Source organism: Leptonychotes weddellii, chromosome 3 (assembly GCF_054177405.1).
Source record: "Leptonychotes weddellii isolate Sample4059 chromosome 3, ASM5417740v2, whole genome shotgun sequence".
Taxonomy (NCBI): Eukaryota; Metazoa; Chordata; class Mammalia; order Carnivora; family Phocidae; genus Leptonychotes; species Leptonychotes weddellii.
This window is the reverse complement of record NC_138371.1, coordinates 41,349,373-41,365,914: the sequence shown is the minus strand read 5'-3', so window position 1 is coordinate 41,365,914 and position 16,542 is coordinate 41,349,373. Positions and strand designations below refer to the sequence as shown.

General features: G+C 36.1%; 1 protein-coding gene across 1 annotated transcript in view; it reads right to left on the bottom strand.

Annotated features, from left to right (window-relative positions):
* The window catches only part of COL5A2 (collagen type V alpha 2 chain), a 139,757-nt gene that overhangs the window by 20,342 nt on the left and 102,873 nt on the right, over positions 1–16,542 (bottom strand). Inside the window, exons 21-38 of the mRNA XM_081813982.1 lie at positions 16,428–16,526; positions 15,161–15,214; positions 14,823–14,930; positions 13,681–13,734; positions 12,994–13,092; positions 11,785–11,838; positions 10,840–10,938; positions 10,677–10,730; positions 10,515–10,568; positions 8,999–9,052; positions 8,206–8,259; positions 5,326–5,370; positions 4,890–4,988; positions 3,739–3,846; positions 3,366–3,419; positions 1,072–1,125; positions 809–862; positions 324–377 (exon numbers count right to left, since the gene is read on the bottom strand). Of these exons, the coding sequence (XP_081670108.1) occupies positions 324–377; positions 809–862; positions 1,072–1,125; positions 3,366–3,419; positions 3,739–3,846; positions 4,890–4,988; positions 5,326–5,370; positions 8,206–8,259; positions 8,999–9,052; positions 10,515–10,568; positions 10,677–10,730; positions 10,840–10,938; positions 11,785–11,838; positions 12,994–13,092; positions 13,681–13,734; positions 14,823–14,930; positions 15,161–15,214; positions 16,428–16,526 (1,251 nt within the window). The remainder of the gene's footprint in view (positions 1–323; positions 378–808; positions 863–1,071; positions 1,126–3,365; positions 3,420–3,738; positions 3,847–4,889; positions 4,989–5,325; positions 5,371–8,205; positions 8,260–8,998; positions 9,053–10,514; positions 10,569–10,676; positions 10,731–10,839; positions 10,939–11,784; positions 11,839–12,993; positions 13,093–13,680; positions 13,735–14,822; positions 14,931–15,160; positions 15,215–16,427; positions 16,527–16,542) is intronic.

Genomic DNA, 16,542 nt, shown 5'->3' with positions numbered 1-16,542 from the left:
TTGTGTTCAGTATTAGAGCATAGGAGAAGAAAATGCCCTAATGAGGTCTTTGAAGGCAGTCTGAGAAAATAAGTTATCCCACCACATTTTTATTATACCAAATAAGTATAGAATTTGAAATAGTGCGAACCCATCCATTTTAGTGCCAGTCATGGAAGAATGTATGAAAGAATATATTGAAAATGAGAATATTGCCTAGAAAACTGTAAACTTTCCAGCATCTTTAATATACCTTCAACACACAGGACAATGATAATTAATTGAATTTATTGCTATCATAAGAAGAGTGTTCATCGTAAATTAGAGATATTTGAAAATTATACCTGAGGTCCAGCAAAACCAACAGCTCCAGTGGGGCCATTTTCACCGCGAGAACCCTAGGATAAAACAAAATTACTGTAGCTTTCACACTTTATTCTAAATGGGAACAGTATTTAAAAATACAATTATATAAACTTACAGTGTTTTGAAATGTATAGATAGATGATTAGATGTATTTCTTGAGGAAGACTCTTAAGGGTGATATAGAGATAAGGGCCATAGAACAAAATTTCCAAGGTCTGAAGTCTCTAAAAACTGTCTTAATTATTTAGTAAATGAGTTGCTTACCAAGATTTAATAGGTTGCATACAAATAACAAGACTGGTAAGTTTTTGAGTTTAATGAGAGAAGTAAGAGCTGAAAACTAAGAAGTTATAAATAGCCTGAACCGACAGGCATGGTTTTATATAAATATCAGGACAAAATGATGAACTGTTTTCCTGGTCAGTCCCACTCTAAAAAAAACAATCAAAATACTGTCACTTACAGGATTGCCACGGGAGCCAGGAGGGCCAACTAAACCTCGAGGGCCAGGTTCACCCTAGAAAGCAGACGTTAGATGGTTATTGTCCAAAGCAGGAGCAAAACATAATGCAACTGGAGGGCACTGAGTGCTATGTGTAGGGCAGATGGTGGGGAGAACTCTGAGATGATCTTGCCCAATTACCACATGTTATGAAAGAGAAAACAGCATGAGAAAGAGCTATCATCCAGACTTCCTGACTCTGAGCCCACAAAACATCAATTTACCTTTTCTCCAGTGGGACCTGCAGGACCCGGAGGACCCAAGGGACCCGGAAGACCCTGTCAATGAACAGAACATAGACATATTGAAGAAGAGAATGCATGAAATTCTCCATGATTAAACAAAGGAGGTACCATTTTGTTATAGCTTAGCTGCTTTTGCAAAACATTGTCTAATAAATGATATAATTTGTATATTCTTAAGATTTTTCTCTTTACTCTAAAACAATTTCCTGGATGTTCTCCACAAAATGTTCTAATCTCTTTCATCCATCTCAACTCATCCCTACATAATACTGTCTTCAAACATTAGTTCTAAATTAATGCTACTCTTCTACAATGTTTCTATGTTTCCTGGTCCATTTAATTTTGAAATTTGAGTGTAGATTGAAAAAAGCTTTTCTTCTTTTGTAGAGAATATTATATTCTTAAATTACATGAACAAAGTACCACTCTATTTTTTTTTAAGTGAAACTGTGATAAGGCATTGAGTTTTCTACATTCTCTTAAGATTCCAAGGAGTGTGACTACCCAACTACACTGAGGTTGGGGTTCTTTATGCTCAGAGCCCAGGGAGCTATCACATGGAGGTTCCAACTGGGTCTTCTTGACATGTGGTCACAATCTTTAAACTGGACTATAGTGGAGTCTTTTCTGGAACAAATTTTCTATCTGATATTTGTGCATTGCCTCTTCATATGCAGCCCAACTATTCTTTTGTTACTTAATTTTTGTATGTATTATGGAAGGAATTTAAGGAACAAAAAGGACTTCTTAAATTTATATTCTTATAAGAACATGAGAAAACTGTGACCATATATTCTCTAGATCTATAATAGAACAATATTCTTCCAATAATTTACCTAATATATTTCCTTAAAGAATCAGATTAAATATAAAGATCACTTCATTAAATTCACCCTCCCCTTTTATTTTTTCTTACAGAGAAAACATGTTATTCATTTTTTCCCTTTACTATGAGATTACAGCAAGCGGTCTGCTCTGCTTCCTCCTTAAAGCAATGTATTGTCCTTACTGAAAATAAAGTAGTCATTGCTCAAGTCCTGTTTCTATTACACTGCATTTTAAAGTTAGTTCATAGGAACAATAGATACATATTTCAAATTTCACCTTAAAATTAACTGTCAATGCAACACTCCTTCAAACAGAACTGCACTACTTTACTACTCACTATAGACCATCTATGACATAAGATACAAACAACCTGCCACATATACTTAGACCTTTCTTGAAATACAAAATCAAATATTAGAGCTAACTACAAGGCAAGAAACATCTCATGTTCATAATTTGCTAAGTTAAGTGTGTGACGTCACTCTTAAGTAGATTTTCAGAAAAAAGAAAAAAGGGGTAATTACCACTCGGACTAAAAATTTTCTTTATTTTACTTTATTGTCTTTATCAAAAGTTAATATAATCAGTGCATTAACAGTGGCTCAATGTGCCGAATCAATATGTTAACGATGGTTCAATGTGAGCTCTTTTTTATGGTACAAGTGCTCTTACCAGGGCACAGAATGACAACTACCAGCAAACCATGTCACACTGAAACAGAAATTATTCCTCAAATATCAGGAATTATTCCAGGAAATGTTGAACGTCTGAGCAGCTGTATCTATCTGCTCTTACATGAGAGAATAATTTCATTAACGTCTAAAAAATTATATCCAGTCTGTCCCTAGAATTGCAAATGTATTCTATGTTTGAGAATCAAAAGCTTGTTAAAGGTCAGCTTCTGACATGACATTAAACAATGCCTTGGGGTCAACCACCCTTCTTTACATTTCACTTCTTCATCCTCTTTATTGATGAAAGCATTAATGACGATTCATTGTGCAGTAATTTTGTCACCCCTAATGTCCAGCCAGCTCAAGCCTCAACTTGGCTACTCTGCAAAACTCTACTTCCCTGCTCTGGAATGAGGTCTAGGACAGCTCATTAGACTAACACTTGAACAAAAAATAAACATTGCAAATGAAATAAAAAAGATGGAGAAAGATAAAGAGGGCCCTACTGCTTAAAGCACTGTTCTCATATGCACAGTAAAATGTGTTCTATTTCATTCCCTCAAGAATGACCACTTTTTGGCTTGCTCTCATTCAAAGTAAGCAAAATGAGTATCCATGATTGATCAACATCAAAGCTCAAAATTCATCATCTTCCAAATTCTGACCATATGGAAACACAATGAACTTTATTTTGGAAAGTTCAGGCAAATTCATGTAATAATGATAATGTTGATTCCTAGCTTAGCTGGGAAAAGAAATGATTTCACTTACTCTTGCTCCATCATTTCCAGCTGTTCCTTCAGCACCCTTCTCTCCTATGCCACCCTGGGGAAACACACAAAATGCCATTTTTCATTTAATTATCTTTTTCTCTCACTTTGTGGAAGCTTCATGAGGGCAGGGGCTTATCTCTCTTCTTCATAGTTATATCCCCTTGAGCCTAGAGCAGTGCCTGGCATTGTATATTTTTCTCAATAAATATAGATACTGAACAAAAGAAAGAGAAAGGGAGGGAGGGAGGGAAGATTGACTTGTGACTTAGGATGGTAGACATAAAAGCCTGGCCAAGAAATAATTTTCAGGAGGAATTGAGAAAGCCTAAATGAATGAACTAAAACAAAACAAAACAAAACAACAGACTTACTCTGTCACCCTTGGGGCCCGGAGTTCCTGCAATTCCTCTTTCTCCTGGCATACCTTGAAGTCCTGGTGGGCCTGTATCTCCAGGGGTCCCCGATGGTCCTGGACTGCCCTAAAATGAACCAACAATAAGTGACCTCACCAATACAGTATTAAGATTGAGCCACATGAAATTTCTCTGCTGGTAAGTCAAAAAGAGTGGAATATCAGCAATTTCATATGGTTCAGCTTAGTGCTTATATTTTTCATTTGTGAAAATTGTCTGAGGTCATTTTTTGAAATAAAAAAGACTTTGCCTTTCTCTTTGTTGATTTATGTTTTCAACTTTTTTCTTTGGGGGAAATTGAGCATTAATTCAAATAAAATTAATGGTTGCCTTCCTTTTTCTTTGACAACATCATGGGGATCCTGATAAAGAAAGAAGACATTACTTTTAGAAAGTATTTCACTCTCACTAATGAACCCATGATATTAAGCTTGCTTATAGGCTAAGTCAGTGATTAAATTGAAGCAGATACTATGTAATCACTCTGGACCTTAAAAATGATAAGGGACCTAATGTTATATGATCATGAAAAATTCTACTTTAATTGTTTATACTGAAATTGATCACCTTGTCTTCTACAAATCTTAAATGGCACCCAAAGGAAATGGTACTGATCTTTGCCTTATGATGTATTTTACTTTCTGATTTCAAAAATGACATACTTTCTTATGGTTAGTAAGCAGAACCTGAGACCAAAAAAATGGAGCATATAATTAGGAATATCTCTTAATAAATTATACGGTTTTCTATTTATTGCCTCTGCTTATTAATGGAATTATCCAATTGTCTATTTATTGCCTCTGCTTATTAATGGAAGTCACTAGTAAAAGTTCTATAAATAAATACTAGGAATGGGTTTCTATATGAGAATGTATCATTATGTGCACTAAACCCTAAATCCCATCACAGAAAAGAGACTTCTTTTCAGCTGACTCTTGAGTGCCAAGGAGAAAGCCTAGTAGATGCTTACTGAATCCTTGTTGAAGAAGAAAATTATATAATCGAATTACCTTGCAACAACAAGAGAACTACACTTTAGTTCCATCATGTGTTTATTGGGCTATAACTCTTGGAACATCCTGAAGCGCCCAGCTCACCGCCATACTTACTTTTGGACCGTCAGGGCCGTGGCCCCCAGCCATTCCCTTCTCCCCAGGGAGTCCGGTTATTCCTGGTTCTCCTCTCTCGCCTGGATTTCCGCGTTCTCCCTAGTGCAACATTGGGATGTCGAGCAAGCTTAGCGACTGTTCAGAAAGTGGGTTAAAAATGTTTCTGGAAATCTGCAAAACTGCTTCTACTGGATAAAAACTGAGAAATGAGCCACTAATGAGGCTCAATTTTCTAATTTAGTGATAAGAAATGAACTTGAAGTAAGAATATACTAGTTTTGCAGCACAGGATTTTCTCACAAGATTTATTTTCATCAAGGAAAATAATTTTAATTCTTAAAATAAAGCCCAGTTTATGATAAAAGTTTTTTTTTTTTTTTTTTTTTAAACTGAAGGCAGTGGAAACAAAGTTAATGACGAAGGAGAAAGTACTCACTCTAGGTCCTAATGGGCCAACTGCTCCAGGATCTCCAGGAACTCCCTATAAAATATAATTTTAAAAATTGTAAGAAACGCTTTGAGCTAATTTTTAGGTATTTATTAGAAATCTTTCCATACCACACACCTAATTTCTTTTAATGTACTATTAGAAGTTTGAATAAGCCTATAATATTGAAGAAAGAAAAATATGTATACTTTTATAAATGAGGGGATATCCCATACATGGATGGAAATTATTTTTCCAGAAAAAAAAATGTTTATTGAAGCTGAATGCTTGATTTTGGGCAATGAAAACATGCAAAATATTATCTCACAAATAGAGTGCACTGGTTTTTTAAAAGACAACAAAATATATAGTAATTTTATTTCTTCTTTTTTTTTTTTTAAAGATGTTATTTATTTATTTGACAGAGAGAGACACAGCAAGAGAGGGAACACAAGCAGGGGGAGTGGGAGAGGGAGAAGCAGGCTTCCCGCCGAGCAGGGAGCCCGATGAGGGGCTCGATCCCAGGACCCTGAGATCATGACCTGGGCCGAAGGCAGACGCTTAACGAGTGAGCCACCCAGGCGCCCCAGTAATTTTATTTCTTAATGTGAAAACATTTTAATAAAGGAAACTGGAATAAAAAGCCATAAAGAGCTGATCTCTTAAACAGAGCCAATTCAATTCAATTTAGTAAATATTTCTTGACCATATACTATGGACAGTGCAGTCTACCGGGAATTGTGGGTTCAAACTAGTGCAGTCATGACTATGTTACGAGTTTCAGTTTATTCTTAACTAAAAGAAAGTTTGCCAAAAAGTTGAAAATGTCTCTCTTTGATTAAAAATAATAACTAATGACAAAGAAAGCTGTGTGTAGAAAGTCATGGTCATCGAAGACTGGGATGAAAACTAATTTAGACTTTGGGTTGATCCTGAATGTCAAGTTTTAAGAATGATTTAATCAAATTATTTATCTCTCATTTTCCTTTTTATGTATGCTAATGGGTCATATGTGGTTTAAAAGAAAACCTAAGTATAAATATATCCGAGAGTTCTTTCAATAATATTTTATCTCATAAGAAAACATCGTGGTAGCTTAATCAGCATCATGTGGTGTTTTGTAGTGATATGTAAGTAATGGTACATCTTGCGATTTCTAAATATGATATGGCTTGCAATTTTGTGGCAGATAGTGCACTATTCATAGTGTCTTGATTTACACTATAACACCCTGCAATATTCTGAATAGAGTATATTTTTGACAAAGTAGCCTATGTCTGATAGTTTGGATGATAACAGATAACAATGACACCTAAAACCACTACCATCTATGTTTACAAAATCACAAATGTTAATCTCAATATACTCAATATGTTTGTTTCCATTGTAATCCCCCATCATGAGACATTTTCACTAGTGTGACAGAAGAGTTCTCTTGGGCACATGGATATATGTCTTCACTTTAGAGGCATCAGTGTCTATCCTCCATCCCCAACCCAGGATGATGCCAGGGGAAGTGAAACATGAAGAAACATGTGCTGTCCTTGGACAGTAACGTCACGTCCTCCAAAATGGAGGGCTAGCATTCCCTCCGCATGTAGCACCTACACACTAGCTGGTGGCAGTCACACTAGAACATCACTGCTGCTAGTGACTTAGTGACCCACCTTTTATGTCAGTTCCTCAAATAAGCCTTGCCTTTTACTAAAAAAATGAAACAAAACGAAAAGTGTATCAAGTGGGCCTCCAGTTTTCTCCCCTGCAATGTATTGTCCTCCATGTGGTGTGATCTTCCTAAAACCCAAATCTAATTGTACTACTCCCTACTTAAAAGCCCCTCATCATCTTCCATTAGAAGAATCTGAACAGGGGGCCTGGGTGGCTCAGTCCGTTAAGTGACTGCCTTCAGCTCAGGTCATGATCCCAGGCTCCTGGGATCGAGTCCCTCTTCAGGCTCTCTGCTCAGCGGGGAGTCTGCTTCTCCCTCTCCCTCTACCCCTCCCCCCTGCTTGTGCTCGCTCTCTCTCTCTCAAATAAATAAATAAAATATTTTAAAAAAAGAAGAATCCAAACAAACTACGTTCAAATTCAGACTTTCCATAATCGGACTCCTGATTCCCCATCCAGCCTCACCTCCACATCAACCTATACTATGCATTCCTGACTTACCAACTTTTTCAGTGCCTTCATTTGACCACAAAACCTTTGCACCTGCTGTTCCCATTTTCTGGAGTATTTTACTACCTTCCCTCCTCCCCCCTTACTCATAAAAGATATTACTTTGTCTGGGAAACTTTTCCTAAATCTCCAAGTCCGAATTCGGTGCATCTTCTATGTTTCCACACACAGAGTGCCTCCCCAGAAACTCTCTATCTCCTACTATGATGTAATATAAAAGCTAGGTTCGTGTCCATCTTGTTCAATTGGTTAGGGCCAGGGCTTAATACAACTAAGCACAGAGTGCTCAGCAAATATTTGTTGAATGGTCAAATGAATGAACAAATCACTCATAGAAAAATAAATTAACTGATGTCCTGGTAAAATAATAGAAATAAAATAGTATCTGTTTATAACCATTTATAAATTCTCCAGTAAAACTCTGTAATTATGATAAGATATATATTTAGTGATTAAAAACACAGTCTTGGGAAGCAGCCTACCAGGATTCAAATTATACCAGATGTGTGACTTTGGGAAAGTCACCTAACATGTCTGTGTCTCATTTTCCTAATCTGAAAAATAGGCATCCTACTAGTACCTAGATATATAGGGTTGTTTTGAGGATTAAAAGAGAGAACATTTACAAAGCAAACCAGAACAGAACTTCACATATAATGGCCCAGCAATTTTTATTATTGCTATTATTATTATTATTTTAAATGAACTTACCTGATCACCTGGCTTTCCACCTTCCCCAGGAGGCCCTGGAGGACCAGGAAGCCCCTAAAGGAAAAGGAAGAAAATGAAATAGTGAATTGGTGAAAGTTTAATAGGCCACTAGAGTTAAGAGTTTACCTTTATAATTCATGGGCCCTCCATGACTATACTTTCTCAAGCAAAGGATATTGTTTAAAGACAAGCAAAGCAGAATAAGAAAACTCTATCTTCTACCATAATGCAGCAACTGGTCAGTTTATAGGTTTAGATTTTCACTTGGACACCACTTAGCAAAAAAAAAAAATAAAGATAAGAATCTAACAGGAGATTCTTAACATCTGTCAAGTTTTTATGGGTCTGAAAGCAATATTTTAGGTTGCTAGTATAGTACTGAAAGTCACTCCTGAAAGTGTTTTTTTTTTTTTACCAAATTATCATTATCCATTATTAAATAATTTCCCATACAATATATTTAGATAAATCTTAAAAATTTGTTTAACAAAAATTTTAAGACATTGTGTCTGTAAAACTAGATAAACCTTAAAACAGTTCAATAAAGCTTAACAAAAACATTTTATAATTTTTAATTTGTTAATAATTTTGGATTTTGATCAGTTTTTCAGGGAAGTCTGTTCCTTCTCTCTGAACAAAAATGTTGGGTTTTATCCATTTTATCTACTTACTAGAAGATGGATGACTTTTTTGAAAATTGTGGAATTTCACATCATTTGACCATATCTTTTCATATTTTAAAAAAGCAGTTTAATTAATGGTAGAAGAAATGGAAAAAGGAATTTGTGCATACCTGAAAGCCAGTGGGGCCTGGAGGTCCCTGTTCTCCTCTCTCCCCAGCTAGACCCTAAGTCATGAAGGAAAGAAAATCATGAATAGAACCAATCTTTACACCTGCTTCCTGTTTTGTGACCTACTAGAAGTATTGATATTTGCCTTTTTTCTAATCACATGTTTTCACTTTAACCAGATAATGAACTAGCATTATAATGAAATAGTTTAATGGTATTGGTGGAAGTCCTTGCTCGTGAGAAAATATCTTCCAAAGCCAGCAAAGACACTGATGACATATGTTTATTTTTTGATCCAAACATAAAATGTCTAGAGCCAACCATAAAATTGTGGGGGAATTGGATAAGTTGAACATGGAAAAATTCATTACTTTCATATATCTAATCTAAGCAAGTAATACAAGTATCCCCTGCTTTTCCAAAGTTCATGTTCTAGCACTTCACTTTTATGGAAGGTCTATATTAGCTTTCTGCTAACTTCAAGAAATCTGAAGAGAAGTTTTGCTTTTAGGAAAAAAGGCAAAAAGCAAAAAAAGCATTCAGCGTTTTTTTGCAGGGAGCTGTCACAGAGGCAGTGCACCCCTAGGAGCAAGAGTGGCAGGTACAATCTCCTCCTTCCTGGGGAACCACACTCGGCATCTCAGCATCAAGCCACCAGAGCGCTGAGCTGTGTCTGTGAGCATCTGTGTTTTATCTACATTTATTTTGTGCATGTGTTACAACAAGATATGTGCTAAGGTATTAGAAAAGCCTAGGGGAGGTTCTTTTTGGAGTCTGGGAATTTTAAGAAAATTTTCCATATAAATTAATGATAATTGCTTCTTTGCTTTATACCATTTCAGCTTATAAAAGTTTCCCCAGGAACACTCTACTTTCAGATAATGGGGGAAACCTGTATTTCTATTCCAATTTATTTTTCAGTGTCATAAAAAGTATTAGTCAAGGTTTCAAACACTAGAACAACTGAAGAAAGCAAAGCTAACATTTTAGAAAGATACTTAAATTGCCCCATTGCAAACAAATAAATATGCCAAAATATTTCTGATAAATATTTAATTTTAGAATCCTTGGATGCAAATGTACCTCAAAGGATAAAATTTTTCATTTTTTAGTCCTCCAAAAAAAATAAGTCAGCTTAAATAAACTGCTATAAGACATCATTAGAAGAATATAGGTATAACTCAGTATTTATATATTATTAATAAAAGACAGTACAAAATATTTGTCAAAACATTCGTCAAACTGATTTTCCTCAGTTGACATATTCTTCAACACAAAAAGATGATGAGGTAGCTTTTACCATCAACATTTTAAAGAAGTTTAAAATGAAAAGTCCAATCACTTGATTTAAAAAGGCAGAAGGTGCCAGAACAGAAATCAAAAGAAAAGATTATAACTGAAATCCTTCAATCCTGTACTTTCTTATTTACTTCCCCTGAAACTTACTCAAAGTCAAGTTGTAAACAAACATCAATGAAAAATGCAATGTGAATACATTCTCGTTGAAAGATCACCTACCGGGGGGCCCACGGGACCAGAAGGCCCAACTTCACCATCTTTTCCAGGAGCTCCCTAGTATCACACAGAGATGATATGTGAAGTGAGGCCACAAGACATTTGGATAATTTCATATATACATATATGTATATTTCTCCCCCTTGGCAGAAAATGTATAGTTACCCTCTGCCCAGGAACACCAGCATTTCCTGCCTCTCCAGGTTTTCCAGGGTCACCCTAGAGAAAAATTAGAAACTATTCTAAAATTCAATCGATTTGCTCAAAACATGCCTGCTTCAAGTGAGGATTATGATGAGATAGCAAACTTATTATACACCGTACTCACACTGCTACCTTTGGGGCCTGGAAGACCCATACTCCCAGGTTGCCCTCTGATTCCTATGGAGCCTGGAGGACCCGGCCGGCCATCCTCCCCTGGAGCACCCTACAAAATTCACAGGAGCAGAGTAAGTTTTATGTAAATTCTCTCTAAATATCGTATGACCCAAAACATCACTTGCCTTTCCTTACTTATACAAGTTACATAAGTTTTAAATTATCCTTCACCTTTTACTTAGTGCATCAGAAAAGTTGAGTGTTTAAAAAAAATTGCTGAAGTATTCTGAGTATTTAGAACAGAGATTTCACTCTTTTTCTATACACAAACTTCATCTCCACAACTCCTTACATTCTCATATTCATAGGGAAAATTTTTCTTTCTTCTTTAATTTACTCAAGCTTGTGGTAATGAAAATTTGGTACTTCTGTTTCACATTTTTGGCATAAAGGAAGGGCCCGGAATATATGAGCTGTCAAAAGTCATACCTACCTGTCTCTTAAACCAGTACAATTGGGAGGACATCAAGAAAAGAGAATGTTTCTAATAGACATATTTGACCAATACTGGAAGAATACATAATTTCAACTTTTTCCACTGATGTCAGAGAAGCAATTTCAATCTCAAATATTTGTATCAATTAAATTTGATCAATTTTTGGTGAATTTTAAAATATGAAGATCCTATGAATTTGCTTCGGCATTTTAAACATGTATATATCATCCACCCTATTAAAAACATTAACCTCAAATAAACATCTTACCGTTTAAGTTGTAGGTCTATTGAGCAATATTAATAGTTGTGGAGTTGCGTTTATTTATTTATTTTAAGTAGGCTCCACATGGGGCTTGAACTCATGACCCTGAGATCAAGACTTGAGCTGAAATCAAGAGTTGGATGCATAACTGACTGAGCCACCCAGGCACCCTAAAGAGTTTTATGTAAAATACTTACCAAAGGCCCAAGTTTTCCTTCAGGACCTTGAACACCAGGATTTCCCGTCAGACCCTGAAAATTAAAAGCAATTGTCATTTTGTTGCTGACTTGCAACTGAAGTAAAGATTCTAGAGAGTAAAAATAGTACTGTGTTAAAAGGATCCAGTTCCACTTGGCAATGCCCATTCTCGGTGGTCTTAGGCTCCTCTAGACAAACTCACAGGCCAATCATGGACCTCAGCCAACCTGGCTTTGGAAGGATGCAGGGCAGAAAACAGAGCGTGCCAACAGGCGGCACCACGTGGGACTCTTCACTGGGGGGGAGCCCTCACAGCACAGCCTCCCACACTGGAGAGGTCACATGGGAGGCAATGAGTCTACATGGTGGGCACAGGAGCCACTCTGGTTTAGAAATCTCACGTAACCAGTACTTGTCAGAGCACTTTGAACGTAGTATACCGATCCTGGCAAGGTGAATGTGCAGGTCCTAGCTCCTCCGAACTCCTAACACCCAAAGCTATGCCTCCCACCAGCTGTTTATAATTCATAGTCCTCCCAGTCCAAATGTGGTCTACAGTCAGGGGTCATTTTTTACTATTAGCAATGTTGACTGCTCTTTCAGCTGGTATACCAACTTTATCAAGCATCTAGGGAGGAATTTCTAAGAAAATGTCGGTTTCCCACGTAGAAGGAGGAAGGGCTATAATAGACTTTTACTCGTATATTTAACACTGGGTTCAAGATTATGTGAAGCCAAATGTACATTTCCATCCAACAACTTTTTGTATAATTCCTTTCTCTTTGAGGAGCACTGTTGACAACTGAATATGAGAGGAATTCCACAATCCAAATGAGTTTTCAAGTCACATTTGGTCAAAAGGAAATTTATCAGGAATTCTCTCTGCCAAAAGCCAATAAATTATTTGTCAGCAAGTAAAGAAAATAAATAAATAAATAAATAAATAAATAAATAAATGGATTTTCTTCCATGTCAAGTGGCAAAATGATTAATGCATACTCCTTTGAGAAACGGAGACTAGAAATGGCTGTATTTTATATACATGATAAAAATAACAAAACAGTATTTTAAAAATAGTGAGTCGGGTCAAAATTGTAAAAAAAAAGACATGCTCCCACTTGTCAAGACTAACTCAATTAGAAAGCCCTTTCGATGAGTTCTCAGGAGCAGTTCCCTTGGGTTGATGTAGCAAACGGCTGTGTTCTTACCCGAGCACCTGGCAGCCCAGGTTCACCTGGCCGTCCTGGGTCCCCCTGACCTCCTTTAGGTCCCGAAGAACCCACAGGACCCCTTTCTCCTTGAGCCCCCTGTTCCAATGCAAAGCAGAATGTGTCAGAAAAAAGAAACAGTGCAGGAAAATAAAAGCAAGGAAATATAAAATTTATGTTTTACAAATCAAAGCACTAGTATACCATACAAATACTTTTATCAAGTAGTTATAAAGTTACAGAAAGTATCACTACATATTCTATTCTCATTTGTTTTTCTCCAAGAATAGTGGTTTTTCATCATTAACTAATGAAAATTAAGTTCAGATTACCACTCCGATAATCTAAATTTGGGAAAAAAACACCAAAATTTTAGAGTCTAAATTTCTACATAAAGAAAAAATTCTATATATCAGCTAAAGGAAAGGTGTATGACCTTTTCTTCTCAGCAGTGTCCCGAGAAAGTCTGAAAATAAACTTCTACATGCTTCCAAACATTATCCTTCTTCCCTAGCCCTCTGTAATATAGAAACTGCACAAGAGGGATTTGACATTAGGCTTGATGTCTGTGTCTGACTCTTTTCTTGATCTGCCCCCATGTGGACCAAAGCTAGATCGCTATTCTGGACAATGGCATCTTTTGGACCACCAGCCACACAAGTGTCAACATCGATGGGATAACCTCACCTTTGGTCCAGGTAAACCATCAGAGCCCGGAAAACCACGATTGCCAGGAGCACCCTATAATGACCAAAATGTGATTCTTTATTGTTGTTGATGTTCTTGAAATGTATAATGAGTGGGTAATTTTTAATTTTATTATTATAAGGTTTTAGGAGCCGTGATCAAGCCAACATGGCAACAGATACGTATAAGGGGAAAAAAAAAAACCCTAACTACATGGAAATAAATTTTAAATTTTGGAGAATACTTAAGTACTGAGCCAAAAATTATTCAAATTAAGAACTATACTAACAATTCATTGTAAAATTAAACATAGAGGAAAACTGATATCTAGATATGAGCAGCAAAGAATGGCACCATCTACTATGATCAAAATGTCAATGATAACATGCATTTGTATTGTCTTCTATGTGAAGCACTTTGCATTCTCTGAAAGTCTCTACAAATGTAAGGTGATAATGCTGTTGTCCCGTTCAGACCTGTTTCATTACATTCCAGCCACAGCAACATCTTCTAATCTCTGAAATCACCAACCCTCCTGGCCTCCAAGCTTTGCATTTCCTATTTCTTCTGCTGACAATGTTCTTTCTCCCAAGTTCTCTTTCTGGCTCATCCTCATCTTCAGATGTCAGCTAAAATGCCATCTTCCCAAAGAATCCTGTTTCCTAATCACCTAATCTAATATTACACTATCGTCATATACTCAAAGTTACTCTCTACCACATTACCTGTTATTTCCTAAGTGTATACCACACTTACTAAAATGTACAATTATATTTTTGTTTGCCTGTTGACTTATTGTTTATCTCCCTACTAGAACAAGCTATTGTTTACTAGCCCCCACATGAAGGCTGGGACCCCAGCCTTCTTTTTCACTGAGCACCAATATATCAACTATATATCAATATATTAATATATCAAACTGGCAGAATGTAGTTGTTCAATCAGTATTAGTTGAATGAATGAATGAATGAATGAGCAATAATTAAACAGTTGGCTCCTTGAATTCACAGACAACCATACTGAACCATGCAATGCACTTGCAAGCATTTCTTTTAACTGCTCTAGCTTTCCTTACTATCCCAAAACTTACCCATGTAATTCCCCCACAACTCTAAGAATTTATTTTATTATTCAAATTTTACCCTTTCTCCCACTGGGCCTGGAGGACCGACTGTTCCTGGATCACCTCGGGGACCTCTTTTGCCTTCTTCACCAGCTGGGCCTATTGGACCCTGAATACCATGTGGCCCCTATTAAAAACAGAAGGGGGTTACCAGAAAGAGCCAGAGTACAAGGGAGTTATAGTCAAAAACTTCATTCAATGAAGTCAGTTACAAATTTGAAACTATATTAAACTATTTCCATCCAAAGGTATATTCGTCATTGTTATTATTTGAAACACTTGAGCATTTTGACCTGTACACTCCTGGACAATATTTATGCTCTTCTTATCATTTAAACAAAAATAATGAAGTCTTACTGGTTCCCCTTTTGGGCCAGCTTCTCCTTTGAAACCTGGAACTCCTGGATCACCCTAAAATAAAAGTATGAATAGTTATGAGAACCAGGACATTTAGCCAGTCCAACCTGCTTTAATTAATTACAGTAAATGGGCCTTGAAAACTTTCTGCAGCTGAGTCTGTATTATCATTTTTTTTTAATTTTGCAAGTCTTGTAGAATGTATGTGAAATTTTATAAAATCTAGTATAATTAGGTAGCAGTTTGTCTATTTTACAGTGGTCTTCAAGAGACTTATTTTTAAAATCTTGTTTGTTTTATCATGCATACTAGAAAAATTAGAATTATTCAGTTATTCCAATTTGCTAATTAAAATTAGAACTAACAATGACAACTTCTACAGATAAATCTATTTCAGGTTTTTTTTAGGAAATAGACTTATTTACCCAGAATCAAAATAATTTTATATTTATGTTCTCTTTACTGACAGTTTGATAGCTTCAAATACGGCATTTCATCTTTGGAGTGTTCTGAGGTTTTATGTATCTGTGTCTTTAAATACCAGTTAAACTTGTGGGAAACAGATTGCTAAATTGAGAACATGATAACATCGAACGTGAAATATCAGCAACACTCATGTTTTAATAAATCTGTCACCAGCATTTAAAAGGATTTATTAGCATAACTAAGTTACTTGGAACAGAATTCAAAGTATTTATTTTAGGTAGTGCTAAGAAAGTTTTAATTTTTACATATCAAGCTAAAAATATATAAGCACAACTTCTCAATGTGTTTATTTCTTATGGGCTCATCATAATTTTTTCTAATAAATAATTCCACAAAATATGGAAATTCACTCAATTTGAACAATATGGTGGGGTCACTCTTCACGATAACTCTCAAGAAATGGCTGTTGAATCCATTTTTCACCAAACTGTCATTCTAACCTACACATTTCTTCACACTGGCTTGCAAAAATATTTCCACAATGGTTATTATTCAACTACTGATAAAATTCTATGAGGAAGACCATAAAGTCACGACCTTATTATTTTAAATAAAAAACCCACTAAAATCCAAAACAACACAGTAATGTTCCCCTTTGAATTTAAACCCCTAAACTGTTCATTAACACTTGGCTTCCACTTTACAAAGATTTCTATCTTCAATTGCCTCATTCAGATAAGTCACATTATCTATGTTTAATTGCATCTCACTGAATACTATATTTCTTGGTGATCTTAGTTGGATTATACTAATAGATGATAATTATTGTAAAGGACATTACCGGTTGGCCTCGAATTCCTGGAGGTCCCGTGCTACCTTGAGGTCCTGGAGATCCAGGGGGACCTGCTAAGCCAGGAGGACCAGAGGTACCAGGAGAGCCCTAGCAGAGTGAAAGA